General features: G+C 50.2%; 1 protein-coding gene across 2 annotated transcripts in view; it reads left to right on the forward strand.

Moving 5' to 3' along the window:
* The window catches only part of ZDHHC19 (zinc finger DHHC-type palmitoyltransferase 19), a 50,093-nt gene that overhangs the window by 5,044 nt on the left and 21,469 nt on the right, over positions 1–23,580 (forward strand). The window contains exons 6-8 of one of the 2 annotated variants that reach the window (XM_037525365.2): positions 3,124–3,209; positions 3,546–3,738; positions 4,298–4,586. The exons of the other annotated variant lie outside the window; for it this stretch is intronic. Of the exons in view, the coding sequence (XP_037381262.1) occupies positions 3,124–3,209; positions 3,546–3,738; positions 4,298–4,417 (399 nt within the window). The 3' untranslated portion in view covers positions 4,418–4,586. Of the gene's footprint in view, positions 1–3,123; positions 3,210–3,545; positions 3,739–4,297; positions 4,587–23,580 lie in introns of those variants that run through there. 2 annotated transcript variants of the gene reach the window in all.

Below are 23,580 nucleotides of genomic sequence, written 5' to 3' on the forward strand. Positions count from 1 at the left end.
GTTAAGTTTTGTATATGATGCAAGACATGGGTCAAGATTTTTTTTTTGTATATGGGTGGTTCTATCACCATTTATTGAAAAGACTATCCTTCCATTGAGTTGCCTTTGCACATTTGTCCAAAATCAATCAACTATTTAGATGTGGTGTATTTCTGAACTCTGTTCTTTTGCCTATAACATTGTCTTGATTAGTAGCATTATTATCAGCTCTTGAAATCACAAGTTCTCTGACTTTGTTCTTCTTTTTCAATGTACTTTCAGCTATCTTACTTTCTGAGATCTTTATCTGGATTGTGTTGAACCTATAAATCAAATTGAAAAATTTACATTTTAATTACATTTTTTAAATCCACGAACATGGAATATATACCTCTCCATTTACTTAGGTCTTTGATTTCTTTCACTTGTATTTTGTAGTTTTTAGCATACAGATCTTGCATACATTGTGTTAGATTTTTTTTCCAAGTATTTCATGTTTTGGGGTGCTATTACATTTTTAAAATTTCATTTCCACTTGTTATTATAAAATAATAGAATGTACAATGTATTTTTGTATATTTCTTTTTCTTTTCTTACTGCGCTGTCTTGGGCAGTGCAATGTTGAGTGGGAGTGGTAAAAGTGAATATTCTTGCAATGGGATTCTTTCAGCAGGATCATGGCTTGACTGAATGCTGCTTAAAAAGCCTGTGGTGACCACATAGATGAGGGGGGCGCTGGAGACACTGAGACAGCTGAAAGTACAGAAGAGCCATCTTTGCCTACCTCCTCTCACCCTTGCAGTGACCATGCCATGTCTCTACCTCACCCATATTTGGTTCCCAGCACACCTGTGACTCCTCTGCTCAGCCCTTACTTCTGAGCCCTCCCCACCACTCCAGCCATGGTCTGTCTGCATGTCTTCTCTTTCCAGCCTCAGTATGTCATTTCAGCCTTTCTGCGGCAACATTCTCCCTTCCCAGATCCTGCTCTCCCTCCACTGCTCAGAATGAGACCCTCCCAACCCCATGATCTCCAGCCTTAAGAAACCTAAAGGTTGTCTGCACTCTTTGATTCACTGGGCAGCGCTCTCCCATGACTTTCAGAACCCATTCCAGACATTCCTCGCACACCTCCATTTCATCTCTTCCAACCTCCGTCATGTGACCACCACTTCTGTTAGGACCTTCTGCTTAGTGGTTGATAGCAAGGGCTGTAGAGTCAGACCACCTAAGTTCAGGTCATAGTTCCACAACATACCAGCAAGGAGAGTCTCGGTAAGTTACTTAGCCACCTGGTATCTCAGTCTTTCCATCTGTGAAAGGGGACCGCATGGGTTAATGTGTATAAAACACATAAAACAATCGCTAGCGAAAGTAAATGCTCTAGACATTGTTTTTACTACCAGTCCTTATTATTATTATTTACACATGTTCATGTTTCTGTCACCTTAAAAACAAAGCAAACATTCCTCAACATCACTCCTCCACTCCACCCATACTCTCTCCCTCCTCCCATCCCTGCCCCCCCAGCACAGCCGTACTTCCAGAAGGAATTGGTTGTTCTCACTAGCTCTGCACTTCAGCTTGATCAGTCCACTTCTGCCCAGCCTCTGTCCTCACCGTCACACTGCTGCAGCGCTCTCCGCATGGTCACAGCTGCAGGCCTCACACTAGTGGTTCCAGACCACACACAGCAGCACCTGACACTGAATGTACCTGCCGTGCCCTTTCCAGACTCTCCCGGGCCTCTGCTTTTCCAGGCTGCTACTCCTCTGCCTGCACCTCGGGCTGGGCTGCCTCTTTTACTGCTGATCCCTAATCCATGCCACCCTCACTACTTACCCAGCTGCCCTCAGCTACAGCTGGCTCTGTGTTTTCAGTGTGTGCTCAATCCCAAGTGCTGTGACTGGAATATAATTGAGGCCACCAAATATTTGAGTAAATGAGTGAACTTACTGGAAAAGGAATAGGTGGTGCTGAGAGAGAGAGAGAGAGGCCAAGGCAGCAGGGTGTTGGTTGGGAGATGGAGTGAGAAGATGCCCACTTTGGTTTGACTACTGTGGCGTGTGAGGGCATTTGAGACACAGACCTGCAGCTGAAGCCACACGTCTGAAAGCTGGGAACAGTCTGGGAATTTCCTGTTGGGATCTATTCATGTCTGAGGGTGCCTGTGGGGAGTCAGTTCTTATGAATCCACTAAACAAAGAAAATTTCTTTAATCAATGAACAATCAACTATTTCTATCCTTCCTATATCTCTAGTAAATAAAAATGTACTTATTTAAATTTAAAATTCTTATCTTAAACATCATCATTCTTCTAAACATCTAATTAAAATTGCAAATAGAATATCAGTCCCTTAAATACTCTAAAGCAGGCAGAACTCAGCATATCACAGTGGTTAGTATTGCTTTTGGACAACAATGGGTCATTCTGGAACTATGGACATTTCCTCCCCCAGGCATTAGCTGCCCTCCATGGGTGTCCCTGGTTCCGCTTGGGGAGGATGGTGTTGAAGATCAAAGAGCTCGTGACAGGGGCATGGGCGCAGGGAGCTCGTGGTGGGAAGACCTGATAAACATCTTGTAGCTGAGGCTCTTGAGTCTGGATGAGACTGGCCTGCACTGGGAAGGGGGAGGGGGTTCAGGTGGGGAGGGTTGAGGGGAGAACCTGGTTGAGTGCCCAGGACCTTTGGCCCCCATTTTCCAAGGCCATGTGATTTGGGTTAGATAAACATGATTGGATTTGTCTGTCCAGAGAGTGAAATTCAGTGAAGGTAAAAGTTTAGAAAAAAAAGTAGGGCAAGCAGGGGAGTCGGGGAGGGGCCGGGAAACTGCAGGAGTGTAGCAGCCACAGGAAGATCTCAAAGTATATCTGGGCAGAGGAGACAAAGAAGGGATTACACTGCAAAATGGGCACAGATGAGGGGTCTGTACCCCCTTGAAGGTGGGAGAGGTGGGGGTGCAGTGCCAGGGATTGCCCTGATGGAGCTACTCAGAAATAGGTTGGGGTGGTCTTCGGGCTTCTCTGAGCTTGGACATTGCTGCAGCCCTGGGCTGGGCTGACCCAGTTCAGGGAGGATGAGTGCGGGGTGGTTTGCCCAATCCTGCTGCCTCTGAATTGTTCTCATCCTCACCTCCTCCAGTGCCGATACCTGCAGAGATACAACCCCTTTGACCAAGGCTGTGCCAGCAACTGGTATTTAACAATTTGTGCACCGCTGGGACCCAAGTGAGTTGACAAACCTGAGTCCTGAGACATGGCCCCAGGGCCAGTGGGGGGAACTTGGTCATCTCCTCTTGTCCTTAGCTTATGGCCAGGCCCTTACACTTACTGGTTTTGTCCTTTGTGGTTTTCTCCAGGGCATTTTTAGTCTCTGGATTCTCCCTTTCCTTGTCTCTGTGGATTCTTGCCCCAAGATGTGAGGTAGAGGGGCACTACAGCCTGCATGAACCTGACCCCAGTTCTCTGTAGGGCCACCCTGGGCTGTGTGCTCCCTGAGCTGAGCAGGCAGGGTACCAGGCCAAGAGGGCTATGACCTCTTGCATCTGGCTTGTTGCTCCCCAGGTACATGTCTGAAGCTGTCTGGCTGCAGAGAGTGGTCCAGGCCGACAGGGTGCCCATGCAGAGCCTGGGCCCCTCTGTGCTCAATCCCTCAGCCCCCTCAGGGCCTGGGCCTGGCTCCCAGCCTCAACCTCTGAGTCTCTACAAACCAGGAAATGGCCCCCCAGGGAGTGGTGAGGCTGCAGCCCTCCAGAAGGTGAGAAGGTGTGGGTGTGTGCATGCTAGCGTGCATGCATATGCTGGGAGATTGTGCAGGTCTTGGGGGAAGCACCCTAATGTGATGGTGGCCCTAAAGGTGGAACACTCAAAGCCCTGGGGAGGGGGGCTGTAGGCCTGGGGAGTGTTGGTAGTAGAGTCACAGGCCTCCAGAATATAGTGGGGGTCTGTGGAGACACAGCAGAAAAGACCACATCACTCACTTGGTTAACCTTGGGCCAGTCATGGCCTCAGTTTCCTCAGCTGTTAATGAGGACTGAGACTAGTCCAGTGGTTTATAATTTGAAGGGCTAGATTGTAATTTAAAGGAAATTTTTACTCTGAAGCCCAATATATGAAACATGTTGAAGTGGAACATTAGGAAAGAAGGTGGGGGTGGGTGACCCATAACTACTGGCCTCAGGGTCCTTGTAGTGGCATTTTCCTCTGTCTGGTGGGACTGGGAGGCAGCACATTGAGAAGACTGGAGCCCCAGTGTGTGGGCCATGAGCTGTTGGGTAAGGGCTTGGGAAGAGCCCCTATCCCCCTACACTGTTTAGCTCCACACTGACCCAGTGCTGCCGCTGCTGCGGGATTGCCCCAGACAAGGTTCAGTCTACTTCTCACCCCACCGATCCCGGAGAAGCCAGGAGCTTCTGCACCTGCACCTCACCTCTTGAACCCTGTGTGGAGGCCTCTGTTCTGCCCGGCATAGGCTCCCCTGGTGGAGTGCTGAGACTGCCCCCTCCCCCAAGTCCATTAAACACTTCTTGCTTACCTCCTACAACTGCTCTGGTGCACTGTCTGTCCCTGGTTCGAAGGAGTTTGAGGGTAGCAGGCTCTGAGAGGCTGAGGCAGACGTAGGAGGGAGCAACCAGGTTCAGTGCTGGCTGGCTCTGTAATCTGGGGCAAGACACTTGAATTTTCTCTCATCCTTAAAATGGGGGCAACCATAAGAACCACAGAGGCCTCATGGCCCACCTCTGGTGAGGATGGAAGAGACTAGTTTCTGGCTTGTCAGTCCCTAGAAAGACCCTAGCCTCCTCCCTGCTGCACCTGTGGCTGGCAGCAGGGGGCGCCTGCTGTCTGAGAATTCGCTGCCTGATGCAGTCCAGCCGCCTTGCACTAGAGCCTCCTGGGTGGGTTAGGACTGGCTCTCAGGGGAGAAGGAGGTTTCTCCTGCTGCCTCATCCCAGGGCTGGTAGAGGAATGGAGTGTTCTCCTCACAGCTTTGTTCTCCTCCAAGTGTTCTGCATCTTTCCTGCATCCATGTCTCACCCCGACCCATCCCTCCTGTTGGAGAGTCAGGTGCTTCTTTTGATCCTGTCTCTGGGTGGTTCCCAGGCCCTATGAGTCTTCAGGAGATTGAGGGGTGGGAGGAGGGTGACTTGAAACTGTGATTCCACTAGGGGCCAGTGTGTGACCTTGCGATTAGAAATAATGACACCTTTTTGAAAGGTTGTCAGAGGATGAAGTGAGGTGGTTCGTGCAAAACACCCCGGTGTACATTAGGCACACCACGAATGTGGCCGGTATGATTAGGATTATTTTCTCCACCACATAGCTGACAAACCAACCAGCAATTTCCCCAAGGACCAGCTTCCAAGACTTTCCTGGGCCCCCAGACCAACTCAGAATCTTTGGGTGGAGGTAGGATGGAATCTGAGTCTGAATTTTTATCAAGTGCCTGTGTTATCCTGCCAGCCTGCTGTCAGGAGGTGAGAATGGGCACCAGTCATCCTCCTGGCACCCTTAAAGGTGAAATTGGGGTGAGAGGGATCAGATGAGCACCCCAGGGATCTGTGGAGGTTGTGTGTGCCCATGTGTGCACCGTGCATGTGTGCTGGCGACAGGGGCTCATCCTCTGGAAGTGCTGGTCCCGCCTAGGATAGACGAGCAGGAAACGGCGCTGGCTCTCTATATGCTGGTCCCTGAGAGGCCAGTCTCCCTCTTCCCACCTCCCCGACCACCTGTGGGGCTCTTCCATGTCTGGACCCAGCCTTACCCCCTATTCTGGCTCCGGGTCTCTGGGCTCCTGGCCAGTTTGCTCAACCCCAGAGATCCAGCTCTTTCTCAATACCCTTTGCCCTGGCCCCAGTCTCTTCCTAGTCCTCAAGCTCCTTTGGGGTTCAACTTTTCTCAACCTTTATATCTCTGCTTAACTCAAAGTTAACCTTGTGTTCTGGGAAGGGGTGCAGGGTACTCACTGCATATTAAAAAGCAACCCAGTTTTGGCTTTGCTATAAATGGCTTCAAAGGCCGCATTTAAAATCCTGGGGGCCCGTATTTACAAGTAAAGCTGGAGCAGCCTTGTCTGCCCTGGAAACCTGCAGCCTGTGGTTGTGTGGTGAGGGGGGAAGGCACGAGGCCTCTTGACTCCCTGAGCCCAGGCGTGTGTGTGTGGTGCATGAATCTGTATGAGGCTCCTGTCTGTGTGCGGCAGCCATGGCCCAGCCTGCCTCTGCAGCACTGAGGAGAGGCTCTCGGGGTGGCCTGGGCCTGGGCCAGAGAGGAAGAGGATCCAGGAACTAGGGCCAAGGCCGGCCTGGGGAAATATTCATGGAACCGGCTGGGTACAGGAGTGGTGCCAGCTTGGAGCATGAACTCCACAGTGGCTGAGAAGGTCAGTCTCTGTCTGGGGGGGCATAACTGGCCTGCCTGCTTCAGAGCCCCGGGGCTGATGGGTGGGACTGCACTCACCAGGTGCCTGCCTCCAGCTATCCAGGGGACTCACCAGTCTCAGGCTGGGCTTTTCAAGTGCTAAGGCAGGGGTGAGACGTCTCTCTGACAATCTGGACGCAGTTTTCCCACTGGGTAAAGATATAACTTTCCTTAGTTTCTCAAAGGAGACCATGACCCCTTCTGCTATGTATTGTACATTCTGGATTTCTCTGTTCCCTCCCAGACTGAGATTTCTAAGAGTTCCCAAAAGACACCCTTGGATCGGGCTCCTCTGTTATGGAGATTGTGGGACCTGGCCTACCCCTTCCCTGGACCCCTGCCCACCCTAAGCATTAGACCCTCCTCAGAGATTCTTTCTGCCAGACTCAAGGCTTCAGATGAGCTGCACCCAGTCACTTCCCTTTCTGCCTCTTCCCTATTTCTGTTGAACTTGCCCTTGATTCTCAGACATACCCTTCTCTGTCCTTAGCCCACTGATAAAGGGGGTAAAGAGGCTTATCAAGGCTCCATGATAGGGCCTAGTGTCCACATACCCAGAAGCCTTGCATCCCTGCCTTCTCCTGGGCCAGAGCCAAGGAGGACCCACAGCCCTGCAGGGCTGCCACGAGCCCACATGTCTGAAGCCCTATGGGAGGTCCCCAGTCTGCTCCTGGAAACTGAGGGCGAGGGTCGGACCCTGGTTGGGAGCCCAGGAGCAGATCCTCCGCCCTTGTCACCAAACCTTTCCTCCGGGGAGCTTTTAAAAGTTTAGGGTATGTGGGGTGGCTGGAATGCTGGGCTGGGAGTCAGGGGGCCTGGGTTCACCAACTCTGCTAGCAGCTAGTGCTGGAGAAGCGAGTCTCCTCCCTTTGCTTGGCCTTGGGTTTCTTGTCTGGAAACAGGAGTGATCATCGCAGCGACCTCACAGGTGGACAACTCTAGAAGGGACTAGAGTCCCTAACTCTGGAAGGGACTCAGGGTGACCTCCTCTAGCTGCCATCTAGCTGTGAAACCCCCTCTAGTTTCCCAGGTGGGGACTAGAGAGAGAAGGGATAGTAGAGGGTGCCACAGTGCCCAGCCAGGTGGGGCGCTCCCTGTTTCCCAGACTGTCTTTCCCACTCCTGCTCTGGGGACCCTTCCAGAGGAGGTAAGGCTTGGGCAGCCTCCACAGGGCCCTGACATGCCCTTGGGCCCCCACGCCTCAGAACTAGGCAGTGTGGGTTCAGCGGTTCGGCACCGGACCTGGGGCGCTGATAAGGCCAGGCTTAACTCTGTCTCCAGCCCTGTGCTGGGAGCGATAAGGACACCCTGCTGCCTCCCACTCAGCCCCGCCCTGCCCACCCCACCCAAGAGGACCCGGTAGGTGACTGAGGGTGGGCTGGGGCAGGGACAGATGGGCAGGTTGCTACAGTATGGGGGTGGGTACCGTGTGCGAACACCTCCCAGGGCACAGGCATCTTGCAGGCAGACCCTCCTAGGTGCAGAAGCTGGTCCCCGGGCCATGCTGCAGTGCCCACGCCTCCTCTCCAGTTCCTGTCTTGCAAAGCATGGCTGGGAGGAGTGATCCTGGGGCTGAAGGCTTGCTGGGATTCCGGTACTGGCTAAGAAAACCTTTCCTGAATGCCACCTGGGCCAAGCCTGTGCCTGTGCTGAGTGGTTCACATGATCTTCTCGTTCTTGTAACAACCCTTCCAAAGCTGTTGTCTGAGAGAGAAGGAAACAACGCTGAGCAAACAAGCCACTTCCCCACGGTCACGCTGCTCCTAAGTGCCTGAACCAAAACTTCCGTTGTCTTCACCATTACAACTCTTTTGCTTCATTTCAGTTTAGAGTAGCGGTTAAGACCTGGGCTCTGAAGCCAAATGCCAGGTTCCCTGGTTGTAAATGGGATGAATGATCCCTCCCCTGGCGCTGCTGTGAGGGGGCTGTGCGGTGCCCGAGGGGAGTTTGACTCCAGTGCTGGTGCATGGCAGCGCCTCATTGTTGGTTGTGGTTAGCACCAGAGGGGCGTGAGGCTGAGCCCTGTGAGCTCTCTGATCTATGCCCCCCACACCCGCAAGTCACCATGGCAACCGCAGTCTGTTCTGCCCTGCTGGGTGCCGGCTCCCTAGTGGCCAGGCAGCAAAGGTGAAGGGCGCAGCTTCACAGGGAGGTGGTTTTACCAAAAACTAACCAATGTTGGTGTCTCTGAGCCAAAGGGGAATGGAGACGTGGGCGGCCAGTCTTTTAGGGAGCAGTGAGCCAACCACCCAGTGGTGGTCCACCCACACCGGCAGGGGGTTTCCTGCTAAGAAAGCACTTTATTGCTTCTATTTTGTGGTTGACTAGAGTCTCGGGCTGAAGAAAGTCAGAGCAGCTGTGGTCTTGGGAGTCCTGTGTCCAGCTGAGTCCATAACCACTGGCGTCCCCTGCTCAATCCTGGCCTTCTGTATCCCCGCAGCCTCTGACCCGCTGGGTCACCACTGCTTGCATTCTCCTTGTCCTTGATCCCTTTTCACTCACCCTCCCGCCCCCACCTTCCTTGGACTACCCCTTCCAGGAACACCAGTCAACCGTCTGACAACTTCACGTAATAACGTTTGACTGTGATTCCTGGAAGCCCCTCAGCCTGGGTATGGAAGCAGAACTCCGGGCCAGGCAGGGGCAGGGCCTGCACAGGGCAGCTTTGTCTCTGCTGGGCTTCCTCCTCTCCTAGCTGCTTTCTGGTTGGGGCAGTTTTGCTGCTGAAATTGAAGATTCCCAACTAAATGGGGGAGAAATAATCCAGATTATTTCTCCGTGGGACAAAAAAATCAAGGAAAGCCAGGAAGAGCAGGGATTCCCTTAGGGCCTCATGGCTAATTAGAGGCCAGGCCAGGCTGGCCCCGAGCTCTTGGCTTCTCAGCCCTTTCCGGCACCCCACCTTGAGAAGCCAGATGGGACAGGGGCCGGGACTGAATGGGGAGAACACTCTTTCTCCTCCCGGATGCCTCGTAATTTGGCTGCATCAGGCAAAATGCCAACAGTGACACCAGTGATAACAGGACCAGTTTACTGACTGTGTCCAAGGGCTTTGCTTGAACTATCTCACTTAATCTTCAAAACCACTGGCGAGGAAGGTGCTACTGTTACTTTTGTGGGCACAAGCCTGGACAACCCTTGGGATTCCCTCTCTCTGTCTGCAAGAACAGAGTTTGCTTGTGGCTGCTCCCATCCTGGCGTTTTCAGAGTCCATGATTCAGTGAGGGGGTGGCGAGAGGGTTGGATTCCTGGCCTGGGACAAGCCCTGAGATGGACAGGGCCCTGGGCAGGGCTTTTTTCATGACCCATTAATGTCCTTTGTCTGAACTTGATCCATCCCCTAGCACTGGGGAGGCAGGGCTGGTGGGGGGAAGGGTGGCAGCATTAGGTCACCAAGTAAGGACCTTTGGCCATCTAGGCTTGTTATAGGACAGGGAGAGGGGGAAACAAACACACCAGAGAAACCAAAAATCACATTTGCGCTTATGGTAGCCAGTGCCATAGGGAAGCCCAATTTCCCCATGGGGCTGACTAACCACGGATGGCTCTGTCCTAAATCTTCGTGGTCGCCAAATCTGTTTGGCGACAGGGAGAGGGGCAGCCCAAACTCCGCAAACCTGCCTATTCTAAATGGGTTCTGCCATCCGCCGCATCAACACAAAACATAGGAGACTTTAATGGGAAGGAACTTTAATAAAACTAGGAAACAATACAGGAAAGGCAGAGTCTATTTTCTAAATGAAGCACCCAAAGTTACCCATCCCCTCGTGGGTAAAAGTCCATCCAAATGGGATCGGCCCAGAGCAAGGCCCCAAAGCCTGCCACAAGTCTAAAGCATCTTCCAGTGGGGACCCACAGAAAAGGGTCAGAAACAACCGGACAAGCCTGGAAGGAAAAGAGCAAAATCAACATCAAGATAAAAGCTGCCATGGTCACCTCCCCACGGGTCTCACCCACATCTGTGTCACCCAGTCCACGACCAAAAGACAAGCGCAGTTTCTTCACGTGTCTCTAGGCTCCATGCGCCTCCTCCAGGTCTCCTGGCTCCATCCTGCTTCCTTCCTCAGTCTCCTCTGCAGCTTCTCCTCTTCCTGCTCAGCTCCACCCTCTCTTGGGTGGGGCAGGGAACCTTCCCCTTTCCTGGGGACCACCCTGTTACAGGCTGGGATATTCCCTCAGCCAGCAGTTCTTAAATATTTCTTCCTCTACCCTTTACAAAAATGGAAGGACTCTCCTGCCTGCCTTTTTCCTGGCTGGGCAGTAAGGAGCTGTCGAGGGAGCAGACTGGGCATTAGCAGACCTGGGCTGGAAGGCAGGCTCGACGGCTTCCTGGTGGTATGACCCTGAGCAAGCCTCTCAGAGCTGCTGTAACCACAGCTGCAAAAGAGAAACTAAACCCCAAGATGGGCTACCTCGTGACAGGGGCTGATACAGTGCCCATGGGAAGACTATGGACTTTCACTTCTTCGCCTTGACCACAACTGAGTGACTTGGGGCTGCTATGAGAAAGCAGTGGAGGGTCAGTCCGGGTTTAGAGAACCTGGCAGGATTAACTTCCTCTCTTTTCTGTATCCATTCCCCCTCCTTGGGCCTTAGTAGGTTCTTATTTGGATCATTTGGAAGTGATGAAGGCTAAGGATGGGCCACTTCATTTAATTCCCAGACAGGCTAAGCCTGGATCACCTTCCTTGGGTGACTTCTCAGCTCCTCCTCTTCCCCACCAAGATAGTAGCTGGCGGGACTTGGGTTTGGGGCAGAGATGTGGTCCTCTCTGTTCCCAGCAGGCTCCACAATCTGTGGGCCACTCTGAGCCCCTGGACTCTGGGTGCCCTGCAGTAGAAACCTCTGGAATGCCTCAAGATCTGGTTGTTTTGGGCTTACTCTGAACCCTCAGTGGAGACTTGGGCTGAGCCCATCTTGGCTGAGAGGCTCTATCTGTCTTGGACACAAGTCAGACCAAAGAGTAAAGGAGGTTTGTTCTGAAGCAGAGACCAGAAGTAGGCACACAGAGGACTCTTTGCGTTGGATTTGAAGCTTTCAAAGATTTGTTTTCTTTAAATATCCTGCTACAGGAAAGAGAAACCCCAAATCAAACATTCCTGACACATGAATTTCAGCTGACTTTAAAGGAGCAATTTGTTTGGTTTGCATCCCACCCAGTTCTTCCCAGTGGGCCTTGGGCATTGGTCCCTGGGGTTGGTGGTGGGTCCACACCCTTTCAGGCTCACCCTGCACCTCCTGGGGCAGTTTCCCCAGCGGCAGGTACAATGCGGTGCCTCTGGTCACAGCTGGCGAGCTTGGTCCCAGAGAGGGTGTAGGCACTTTTCCTCCATCCTGTCTCCTACCTTGGCCTCAGGGATCACACTCCCTCCTCTCCTTCTGACTCCCAGATGCCTGTCTAGAACTCTTCCTCCACCAGGCCTCGTATTTGGGCCGTGCCTCTCTCTTGGAGGACACACTCATATTCTTGGTTTCAGCAGGGCCGGGCCAGGCCAACCAACCCTCCCTCTCCAGGCCCTCAGGCCCTGCCGGTGCCTAGACTCTGGCCTTAATTTTCTCTTCTTTTCTCCCCTCAGCTTTACTGAGGTATAATTGACAAGTAAAATGTAACATATTTTAAAAATATACAACCTTATATACAAATGATGACTTGACATATGTTTAGATTGTGAAATGACCCCTCCACCACCCCGCAAGTGAGATTTAATTTTCTATGATTGAATGTGATTTCTTGGAGGTCCTGCCAGAGGCTTGAGACTCCCAAATCCTGGCACCAGGGGGAAAGGAGAGAAGAAACAGAGGCAAAAACTCCATCAAGGAAGAGGAGCACTTGTTAGTGTGAGGAGCCGCTGAGCAGGGCTCCAGGTTCTGGGCCCAGGGAGAGGATGTCTGGGTGTCCCAGGTGTCCTAAGCCTAGTCAGAGGGTAGCCCCATCTGGCCTCCCCCAAGAGAGGAGCAGAATTACAAGGATCCTCTGAGCAGCCTTATTTCCCCTTCTTGTCCCTTCGGTCTCTGCTGTGGGGCCATGGTAGCCTTGGGTGGGGCTGGGGAGGGAGAGCGCTGGGTGAGGGGACACAAATCAAGATTTGATGGGGGAACAAATCAAGGGTTTATTCCTGTTATCTACGAAGGAACCATTCAATAAACACTGAATAGCCACTATATACCCAGGAGGTACTGAAATCAATTTTAAGCAAGAATGCATTCGTGTATGGTATCGTTAACTGCTAATTTTAAATTATATGCATTTTAAAAAGATATGCATGGTGGATGAGCAAGTATTTCCTATGGGGGATTCTGGCTGCTGGTCTGGCTAAAAGGACACCTGATTTCTGGGCCCAGTTCTCTCCCTGGCTGTGTCACTTGGGAAGCCCCTGCCTCTCTCCAGGCCTATTTCCACATCTCTGAAATGAGTGTGTGGAACCAGAAGATCTATGGTTCTTTTCAGCAAAGAAGAGAGCATTCAGGACTAGAGGATTATGGATGGTCGCGTTGGCATGGCTGGGCTGCTCTGCTTTGCCCTGGGGAGCTGTGCCCATCCTACCGCAGGCCTCTCTCCTGGAGGGAGTGGCTGCCTGACCAGCTGTTGGGGCTCTGATCTCAAATTAGAATCACGCCTCTCATCTCTTCACACCAGTTTTAAGTTGTGAAAGGCCGCCTCTGCCCTTCAGCTGCACTCTCTGCAACAAACCAGGAACAGAGTTGCTGACCACAAAGTCTTTTTTTTTAAAAAAAAAAAAAAAAAGATTTTATTTTATTTATACAAGAGCCAGGGTACAGGCCAGATGCGCGGGAGGGTGAGAGGATTCACCAGAGACAGAGCAGGGAGCAGAGCAGGCAGACTGACTGAAATACACTGCTGAGGGGAGCAGCGGGGGAGACAGGAGAGGTCTACTCGCCTTATGGGTTGCTCCGAGGCCGGCGGGGATTGAACCGACACTGCAGAGGCTTCGGACAGCCTCACAGCTCTGCGCTCAACGGCCTGCGCCACCAGGGGGGCCCTGACCCCAAAGTTTTGATGGTCCTGAGCCTCCATTGGGAAGCGAGGGAAAAACCAGGTAGGGAAGTAACCAGCATCGTTTGCATGTGTCACCTGTGAGTTACTCTGTAGGCATCTTTCAGCATTTCCACCGCATCCCTTGGTGGGAATTTGATTGTCACCTCGATCTGCTAGAGAAGGAGGCGAAGCTCAGAGAGGGAAAGCACCCTGCCCAGTCACACAGCTGGAAGGGGCCACTCCAGGATTGGAACTGGCTATTTCAGCTCCAGAGCTGAAGGGCTGCTCTTCTGAAGACTCGGGGGATTTCCAGCTGCTGTCAGGCCTCACCCTTGCCGCCACCACTGGGATTTCGTATATGATGGCAAAGACTTAGACTCATTTCTGATTCTCCTCACTGGAAACACATTTCTCATCCCTAGAAAATCTCATTGACCCTGATCCTTCTGAGTCACCTTGGGAATCATCAGCAGTCATCTCCCTGGGGATGCTGGAACTCTTGTTCCATGGGAAGCCCCTCCACTACCTCCCCTTTTTTTTAAATTGAGGTAATATTGGTTTATAACATAGTATTGGTTTATAAAGGTGAACAATTTTAATTTCAGCACTGTTTTTACTACATCATGAGTACCACCGGGAGCCAGATGGGGGCAGCCTCTTGAGCACACAGCTCTCCTGCCGGTTCCCTCATGCTGACCTGGCTCTCAGGGACCTCTTTTCCCTTTCACAATTTCCCTATAATTCCCAATTGTGCCATTTTCCCCCAGCTACCCCACTGGGTGCTGCCCACCCCAGCTGCCCATGCCAGCTTCTTCCCACCCCACCCTTTCTTCTTTAAATTCTAAAATAGGAGAGCTGTGACAGTGACACGAAAGGGATTCCCAGGATGAGCTGTCATATCACCTCCTGAGAGCTCCCCAAGTGTTCCTGTGGCTAGAGGAGGAAGGTGCTGGTCCTGGCTGTCCAGGTGGTGCCTGACTCCCCCAGGCTCCCACTTCACACTTGCCTTGGGCAGGTGCGGACTTGGGACTGCCCATCTGTCACCTGCAGGTCCCTTTCTCAGAGGACTTGATATAGTAATAGCTTAGCATTGATGATGATGGATATTAGAAAAGAATAGAGCTGGCGGAGGCCTCCCTGGTGACGCAAGCAATTGAGCACAGTGTTGTGAAGCTATCTGCAGCCTCTGCAGCATGAGTTCGATCTCCTGGCTGTCATGGGAGCTACCCACATGGCGCAGCAGACCTCTCCTGTCTTGCCTACTGCTCCCCTCAGCAGTGTATTCCAGTCAGTCTGCCTGTTCTGCTCCCCACTCTGTCTCTGGTGAATCCTCTCATGCCCCACAACTCTGGCCTGTACCCCAGTTCTTGTATGCACAAATAAATCCTAAAAAAAAAAAAAAAAAAAGAATATAGCTGGCTGAAAAAGAGACCTGGCCTGATCAAAAGTCAAAGGATCTGAAGACAGAAGTTTTAAAAACATGATCAGTTAAGAGGAGCGAGAGAGGCTATTTGTAGTCATCCATTGCATGGGCTCTGTTCTTTAGCAAAGTATTTTGTACAAAGTGAGTTCATTTAAATTTGCCTTAGTGACAAACACCAAGTGAAAAATAGAGCTGTGGTGTGCAAATACAGAAAGACTTGTGACAGGAAGTTGATTGACTGAAGTTTGGGAAATGTTGTTCTCCTATTTAATGTTCACAATCCAGAGAAAAACAATTGCCTTGTTACGCGCACAAGGCCGAAGCTGGCCCAGAGAGAGAGGTGAGGTGAGTTGCCCAAGGTCACTCAGTGAGGGAGGGAAGTTGTTAATCAATGGCCTTGACCCATCTTCACTGGGGTGGTGGGGCCTGGAGAGAGGTCTCCCCGCAGGACCGCTGAGCCAGGGGCTGTGGACCCTGGAGGACAGGTCAGGGCTCATCTCTATCATTGGTGATCTGAGCCGGGCAGGGCTTGCCCTCAGACCAGAAATGGCTGCGTCATACCTGCTGACCTCACGCCTGTGGTAAGGCAGCTAGTGGGACTGATCCGGGATTGATGGAGGGGAGGATGGTGAGGAGAGCCAGGCGGAGATAAAGACAGAGGCCTGCCGGGCTGTGCACCCCAGGGAGGAGTGCCTGATCTGGCCTAGAATAGGTCTCCAGCCAGTCTCAAACACGCGATCTGAGGGTGGGTGACAAGGATTTGAGTCAAAGGAAAGCTTAAACTCTACAAATGTATTCACACCACCCACCCAGATACACAGGCACTCTCTTTGCCATAGCTACCCCCTACCCCCACCCCGCCACAAACACACACACACACACACACACACACACACACACAGTCACTCCTAGGGCATGTTTTTCACCTTTGGGATCATCTGTTGTAGACCTGACCTTTGCCTTTATTCTCTTGTCACCATAAAGTATAATAGCTGCGTTTCATGGCTGCAGTGAACAAACACACACACGCTAGTACAAATACAACAAACAAGTAATGCTATATGTGATGAGCCAGCTCTATGCAAGGTGTGGATTTGTTGGGTGAAAAGGAAAGGGGAGGAGATAAAAGGTGAATGAGGTGACCGTGACCTTAAGGAACTTGGCCCCCTGAGCTTGCCTGGGAGATTTTAAATGAACAACCCGCAGAACCCTCAGTAGCACTTGAAGACCACCAGCCATAGAAAGTAGGCACAGTGAAGACTTGATGGTTCCCAGGAGCTGGAGTCCACCTCCCGGTGGGGGTGTCAGAGAGGGTTTCCTCTTCCCAGGGGACTGCTGCCAACAGAGAAAAGCGTGGTCTCACCTGTGTCATGGGAGGCTTAATGCACAAGTTATAAAGCATGTGCCCCCATGGCCCCAGGGAGGGGCAGGAGTAATCGGGCCCATAGACAAATGAGGAAACTGAGGCTCAGGAAATATGGGGTGGACTGCCCAGGTCACTAATGAAGGCCGGTGCTAAGGAGAGCATTCCAGTCCCTGAAGGGAGGCCAAGCCAAAGATGGACCCGGGGTGGGGAGGGCAAGGTTGCTCCCGCGGGCCTCTGGGAAAGGAATAAATAAGGGAAGGGAAGAGGAAGGTATGGACTCTGCCCCCGGGGAGCAGGTGCAGGAGACAAAAGCCTGGGCGGTTCACATGAGAGGGGCAGAGAAGGAGAGGCGGATGGGAGGAGGATGTGGGGGAGCAGCCATGGGGGGCACACGGGGTGGTGGGGGTGGGAGGAGCCACAGTGGAGGTTATAGTTGCTCGAGAGATAAAGATTTCTGGGGCCTCCCCTGGTGGCACAGTGGTTGAGCGCTGGGGTGCGAAGCTGCCCGCAGCCTCTGCAGCACCGGTTCGATCCCCAGCCACCACGCGAGGATCCCACATGGCATGCAGGCCTCTCCTGCCGCCCGCTGCTCCCTTCAGCAGTGTACTTCCTCAGTCTGCCTGTTCTGTTCCCTGCTCTGGCAATGGTGAATTCTCTCACCCTCCCGCGCTTCTGACTGTACCCAGTACTTGTATGGATAAATAAATAAATCTAAAAATAAAAAAAATAAAAAAAAAAAAAAAAAAATAAAAAAAAAAAAGATTTCTGGCAGTGGGTGAGAGAAACCTCAAGAACCTTCAATTCCAGAAATGGCTTTCTGTTACAGAGATTACTCAACTGCCTCTGTTTTTATCTTCAAAAATAGTTAAGTCAATGCTATTATTTTCAATACCATGAAGCTAAGAGGGGGTGAAGCAGCAGCTACTGCTTACCCAGTCTCTGCTGTGTTATGGGAACTCCACTTGGGGAGCCACCTGCATTGGCTCATTGACTTTCTTTTCTTTTTAAGATATATCCATTTATGCATACAAGAGCTGAGGTACAGGTCAGAGGTGTGTGTGGCGGGGGTGAGAGGATTCACCAGAGACAGAGTGGGGAGCAGAAGAGGCAGATTTACTAAAATACACTGCTGAGAGGAGCAGCAGGCAAGACAGGAGAGGTCTGCTGTGCCATGTGGGTCACTTCCCTGGCCGGGAATTGAACTGGTGCTGCAGTGGCTGCGGACAGCTTCATAGTGCTGCATCTTAACCCCTTGTGCCACCAGGGAGGCCCCTGGTTCATTGACTTTCAAGCACCTTCTAGAATCCTCCTATAGCAGCCTGCATGTTATAACTGGGGAAACTGAGGCACCAACAAGGCTCAAGGCCACTCAGCAAAGAAGTGGCAGAACTGAGATTGGAGCCAGGCAGCCTCCTCCAAACAGGCCTTTTCTCAGGTGCTGCAACCTCTCTGTGCCAAATGCTCACCTCACATCCAGGCCTTTGGCCCCAGGCTTGCTATCTTCACAGGATCCCCCAACATAGAAACTGCTCTTGTTGTGAAGGAAATTTCTTTTTTTTTAACTACGAAAGTAAAACATTTATTTTGTAAGTTTTATGTATAGAAAAACACGAAGAGGAAAATTAAAGTCCCCTGTAAGTCCCACAGCCCGGAACTAATTTTTGTTAATACTTTGGGGAACATCCTTCCAGTCTTTCTTCTATCAACATGATTATGAAATTAAAATTATCACCACGCTGTTTTATGATTTTAAGCAGCTTTATGGACATGTGAGTGACTGGACATATCGAAAGTATACAAATGGTATGTTTTGACATGTGTACACCTCTGTAACCATGACCACAATCAAGATACTGAGCACATCTGTCACCCCCAAATGTAACCTCAAGCACATTTCATCTCCTGCCCTCCTACTACTTCCCTCCTTGCCCTGACATCCTGGAACTCCTGAATTCTAGCCAGTGCCACAGGTCTGGGTGGCAGGCGCCTTGGTCAGGGGTCTTGCCTGACGTCTGACTCTCATGCTGTGCTGCAGCGAGTGAGAACAGATCCACCTTTTGCAGGCAAAGTGTGCTCTAGTCAGCTTCCTCCTACAGTTTTGGGAACCCCCTCCCTGGCCTGTTCCCCACTTCCTCTGGGGCTCTCAGCTGTCCATCTCTAGCCAGACCTCTACTTTCTACCTCTCAGACCTGCCTCCTCCCTCTGAATCTTCCAGCTTCTTGAAGTCTTTTTTCTTTTGTTGCCTCTCCAGATGGAACAGGAACTGATGTGGAATCAGCAGAGAGAGAGAGAGTGTGTGTGTGTGTGTGTGTGTGTGTAGGGGGTGAAGGAAGGTGTGGGGGGTTGGGGGGGTGCAGCAGGCTCCCTGTGAAGTCCCTACACTTCAGTTTTGCTGCATTTGACAGATACCTTTCTGAATCTCATTATTCACCCACTTGAATAGAATTTCCTGAGTGTAACTTAATCTTTTCTTTATGACTCAGGCTTCTATTTAGATTGAACCTCTCTAGCTGATGGCAGGTTGCAGATGGAGTGTGCAGTGTGGGAGAGAGGAGATCAACTCCAGTAGTTACTGGAACTTGATTTCTGCAAGCCTCAAAAGGGGGATAGAGTTGTGTTTCTGCCTGGCCCAATGGTCACCTAAATGTGTTCGTTTAGCAAATCAGGGGTTGAAACAACCTTCTGGTAATGCCTTCTCATCCTCCATCAACCAGTATTACAGACACCATGTCTGTACATTGTATCACATTTCTCAGAGCTGTTTCCCACACATTATCCCTACAGATTAACCCTGGGAGGAAAGATGCTCCTTTCCATTTTAGATGCCTGTTACACAGGGATTCCAGGCCATTAGTAATGTGACCACAGAAGTTAAACCCTGAAGCCCAGGGGTGGGGAGGGGAGGGGGATAAAAGGGTGGGGGGGTGGGGAGGGGAGTGAGGGGGTGGGGGGGGGCAGGATAATATCTTTGTGACCCTGGGATACAAAGAATTTCTTGAAAGCACTATTAAGAAAAAGATGGATAAATTCTACTACATTAAAATGAAAAAGCAGATTATGAAGAGTCTATGTAGATAAATTGTAACAAGTATACCAGGGTGCTGGGGGATATCTGTGGCAGGTGCATATATGGGGGCAGAGGGCATATGGGAACTCTCTGTCCTTTCTGCTCTGTAATTTTGCCATGAACCTGAACTGAAATGGCCCCTAAAAATTAAAGCAGATGGAAAAAAAAAGTTCATCAAAGGATGCTGTAAGTAAAGCAAATACATGCGAAACAGAGATATGGGCAATTCATAACAAGGCAGGATTGGTGTCCATGTATAAAGAACTCCTAGAAGTAAATAAGGAAAAAACAAAACAAACAAACAACAACAAAAAAAAAAAGTAAAATACAGCCAGGAGTTTTGCAAAAGAGAAAACATACATGGTCGGCAAACATACCAAAAGGTGCTTAACTTTATTAGACTCAAGAAAATGCAAACTGAAGATTCTAGGAATACTGTTCTATGCCCACCAGACTGCAAAAGGGGACAGCAGTCAGGGCTCTCCTGTTCTCATATTTGCTGCTTCCTCAGTCAGGTCTTGCATCTGCCCTTTAGACCCAAGGTTTGCTCCCCTCTGTCTGGCACCTCCACAATGTGCAAATAACTGCAAACAAGCCATATGGCATTTCCCAGTAAAATGGTAAGTTGCAGTATATCATATAACAGAACATACAGAGAGAATGAATAAACCTTGGCTTCATTTGTTAATAAGTGACTTTCAAGAATATAAGATTGAAGGACATATTCAGTCCTGGGCTGTCAGAACAAAGTCACACAGACTGACCGGCTTAAGCAAGGGAAATGTATTTTCTCACAGTTCTGGGGGTTAGAAGTCCAAGACCAGGTGTTAACAGAGGCCGTCTCCCCCTGAACACTCCAGGGAAGATCCCATTCTAGGCAGTCTCTCTTCTGGCTTCTGACTTTGTTAGGGGGAAAGGATGTTCTGAGCAAACTCCATATAGGTTTTGTGGACTCCACCCTCACTCCATCAAGACGCTAGGAACTACAAATCCCATGATCACCAAAGGAAGGTTGCGAGGACCTAAGGGTGGAGTTAAGCAGCCATTTTCTCTGTTTGTAAATAAAACCAGTGGGGTCTAGGGCACTTGGCTCATGCTCTTGGCCAGGTAGGTTTGGCCTTGGTGGGTCATTTGGGATTCCAGGTCAGCAGAATGGGTAGGACGCATTTAAGAATTTATGTCCCTCTCTTTCTCCCTGAGTTGTTTGTTTCCACATTCCCCCTTCCCTTGTAAATAAACCTTTTGTTAACCTTTTGTGTGTGCCTGCAGGTTAAGTCCCCTTTAAGCGCGCCAGTGAGGACCCACAGTCAGGCAACCCATTTAAATCAGGGTTGTCCTGTAACAACTTGAGGCAGCATCACCCCATGTTCACATGGTGCACTGGCCTTCTCCCAATGTGCGTGTTTCTGTCCAGGTTTTCACTTTTATAAAGTCAGCAGTCATATTGGACTGGGCCCACCCTAATAACCTTCAACTTGCTTATCTCTGTGAAGACCCTGTCTCCAAAAAAGATCACGGTTCTGAAGTACTGGGGGTTAGGACTCACAACCTAACCTTTCTTTGGGGGTGGGGAACATAGTTCAACTCCTAACACCTTTTATTTTATTTTTTATTTATTTAATTTATTTTTTTTTAAGATTTATTTTTATTTATACAGGAACCGGGGTATAGGCCAGATATGCTGGAGGATGAGGGGATTCACCAAAGACAGGGCAGGGAACAGAACAGGCAGACTGATGAAGTACACTGCTGAGGGGAGCAGTGGGCGAGACAGGAGAGGTCTGCTTGCCATGTGGGTTGCTCCGAGGCTGGTGGGGATCGAACTGGCGCTGTAGAGGCTGCGGACAGCTTCACAGCGCTGCGGTCAATGCCTGTGCCACCAGGGAGACCGACCTTTTTTTTAAATGACAGTAATATGAGATACAATTTATATAAAGTTTAGGGATTCATGAATGCTTAAATGTTTAATGAAAAGGAAGGGGATGATAGACACTTGGAAATAGTGGTTACTCTTGGGTGGAGAGGAGAGGGGGTGCCTGGGGACTTCACATGCCTTGGTATTATTTTATTTCTGAAGGTGACTGCTAGAGAGGTGCAGGTTTTGTTTTAAAATTCTTTATAACCTAATATGTTTATAACCTAATATGTCATTTTTATTTTAAAAGTGCAAATTTTTTTTAAAAAATAAGAAAAAAGGACTTGGAGGCAAGTAGATGACACTGGAGGAGTTTTGCTATAAAGAGAAGGAAGGAAATGGGGTAACAACTTGGGGAGGTTAAGGGAAACTTTCCTATTTTATGTGTGAAGAGTGGTGGAGGGGCTTGCCTGGGCTCCTGAAGCTGGCCTGGCTCCATGGGAGTGGCACACAGCCCTGTCACCAGCCCACTGCCCTTTGCTCCCCATGCACTGTGGTCATCACAAGGCCTCAGAAACGTCTCTTCAGATTGCTCCCCTTATTCCTGCCAGAATTCCAGCATTCGAAGAGCCTAGGAACTAGAAGCAACCACACTACTACCCTAAACTCCCCTCTCTTACTGTGATATGAAGCCAGTTTCCAGATTGGGCATAATCATGTTTATCTTTTTTATTATGTATACTGAAGTGTGTTCAGGGTCCTCTTGGCTAATGAGAACCCTGCAGACCCTGGGTGATCAATCTGGGCCCGAATCCTAATTGCCATTTGTTGTCACTTTAACCTTTGGTCAAGTTCTTTACATTTTCTGAACCTCATCTGCAAAAGGGGCATATGCCTATCTCCCAGGGAAGTATTGAGGACTGAGAGAAAGCAGGTGTGTGCCCAACACAGTACTGCACACAGTAGGCACCCAGTAAGGAAGGAGGTCTTCTTCACTCCCTTTTTTGCACAGGGCAAGTCTGGGTCTTCACTGCCTCCCTGGTCAAATGCAGACATTCCAGCACCCTCCCCCAATGCCTCCCACCTGCCCTACACACTTCCCCCCACACACACAGGTGCACACATGCCTGTCTCCTTAGGGGATGCCTGTGCTTTAAATCTCAGACCTGGTTTTCTGAGCCTCCTATAAGGTCTTTGTTATTATCCTAGAAGGAGCTGTATTGGCTCCTACTGGATGCCAAGATGTCGTCATGAGACAGTTGTCACTCAGGTTGAGTTAAAAGATGGCCTCAACTGACCCCGCAGCTGTTCTGGAACCTGGAGTTTGGTCCAGTGAGCTAGAAAATTTGCTCTGGACTCAATCCCAGACTTCCCTGGACTGATAGTTCAAGCTCAATTTAGCTCAGTCTTTCCACTAAAAAATGGGTTCAGTGGAGATTCTAGACTTTTTGTAAGATGTCTTTTGAGCCTGCAAAGTTACTACATACAAACAGGGCTTAAATCCCATAGCACTTCGTTCTCCAGCACGTGCAGGAGTCCATCTAGCAGAAGTCAAAGGAGAAGGTCTGGGCCCTCGGGTGCACTGGAAGGGGCCCTGATGTGTGCCACACTGGCCTCAAAATAGTCAGGTTTGTTTTGTTTTTTTTTTTAAAGATTTATTTATTTATTTATGCATATAAGAGCTGGGATGTAGGCCAGATGTGGGGGTGGGGTGGGGTGACAGGATTCACCAGTGACAGAGCGGGAATCAGAACAGGCAGACTGATGAAATAAACTGCTGAGGGGAGCAGCGGGCAAGACAGGAGAGGTCTGCTGTGTCATGTGGGTCACCTCCCTGGCTCGGGATTGAACTCATGCTGCAGTAGCTGCAGACTGCCTCATAGTGCTGATGCTTAATCCCTTGCACCACCAGGGAGTCCCCAAAATACTCAGTTTTTGATTCAGTAATTTCACTTCTGGTAAATTATTCAAAGAAATGATCAGAAATATATAGCTAATGGTATGTACATAAGAATGTAACAATTTCTTTTTAAGAAATCTAAATGTTGGGCCTCCCCTGGTGGCGCAGGTGGTTGAGTGCCGTGCTGTGAAGCTGTCCACAGCCTCTGCAGAGCTGGTTCGATCCTGGCCAGCCAGCGAGGGTCCCACATGGCGCAGCAGACCTCTCCTGTTGCTCCCGCTGCTCCCCTCAGCAGTGCATTTTGTCAGTCTCCCTGTTCTGCTCCCTGCTCTGTCTCTGGTGAATTTTCTCACCCTCCCACGCATCTGGCCTGTACCCCAGTTCTTGTATAAATATATAAATAAATCTTTAAAAAAAGAAATCTAAATGTTGAGAAAGAGACTATTGAATAAATTATGTTATGTTCATATGATAAAATATCAGGAAGTCATTAAAAATCATGTAGTAAGAGTCCTAGGGTTTTTGAAATATTAGTAATACATAAAGTGAAAAAGTAGTACAGTATATATAATTG

The sequence above is a fragment of the Talpa occidentalis genome, unplaced genomic scaffold (genome assembly GCF_014898055.3).
Source record: "Talpa occidentalis isolate TD23 unplaced genomic scaffold, MPIMG_talOcc4v2.1 talOcc4.4, whole genome shotgun sequence".
Lineage (NCBI taxonomy): Eukaryota > Metazoa > Chordata > Mammalia > Eulipotyphla > Talpidae > Talpa > Talpa occidentalis.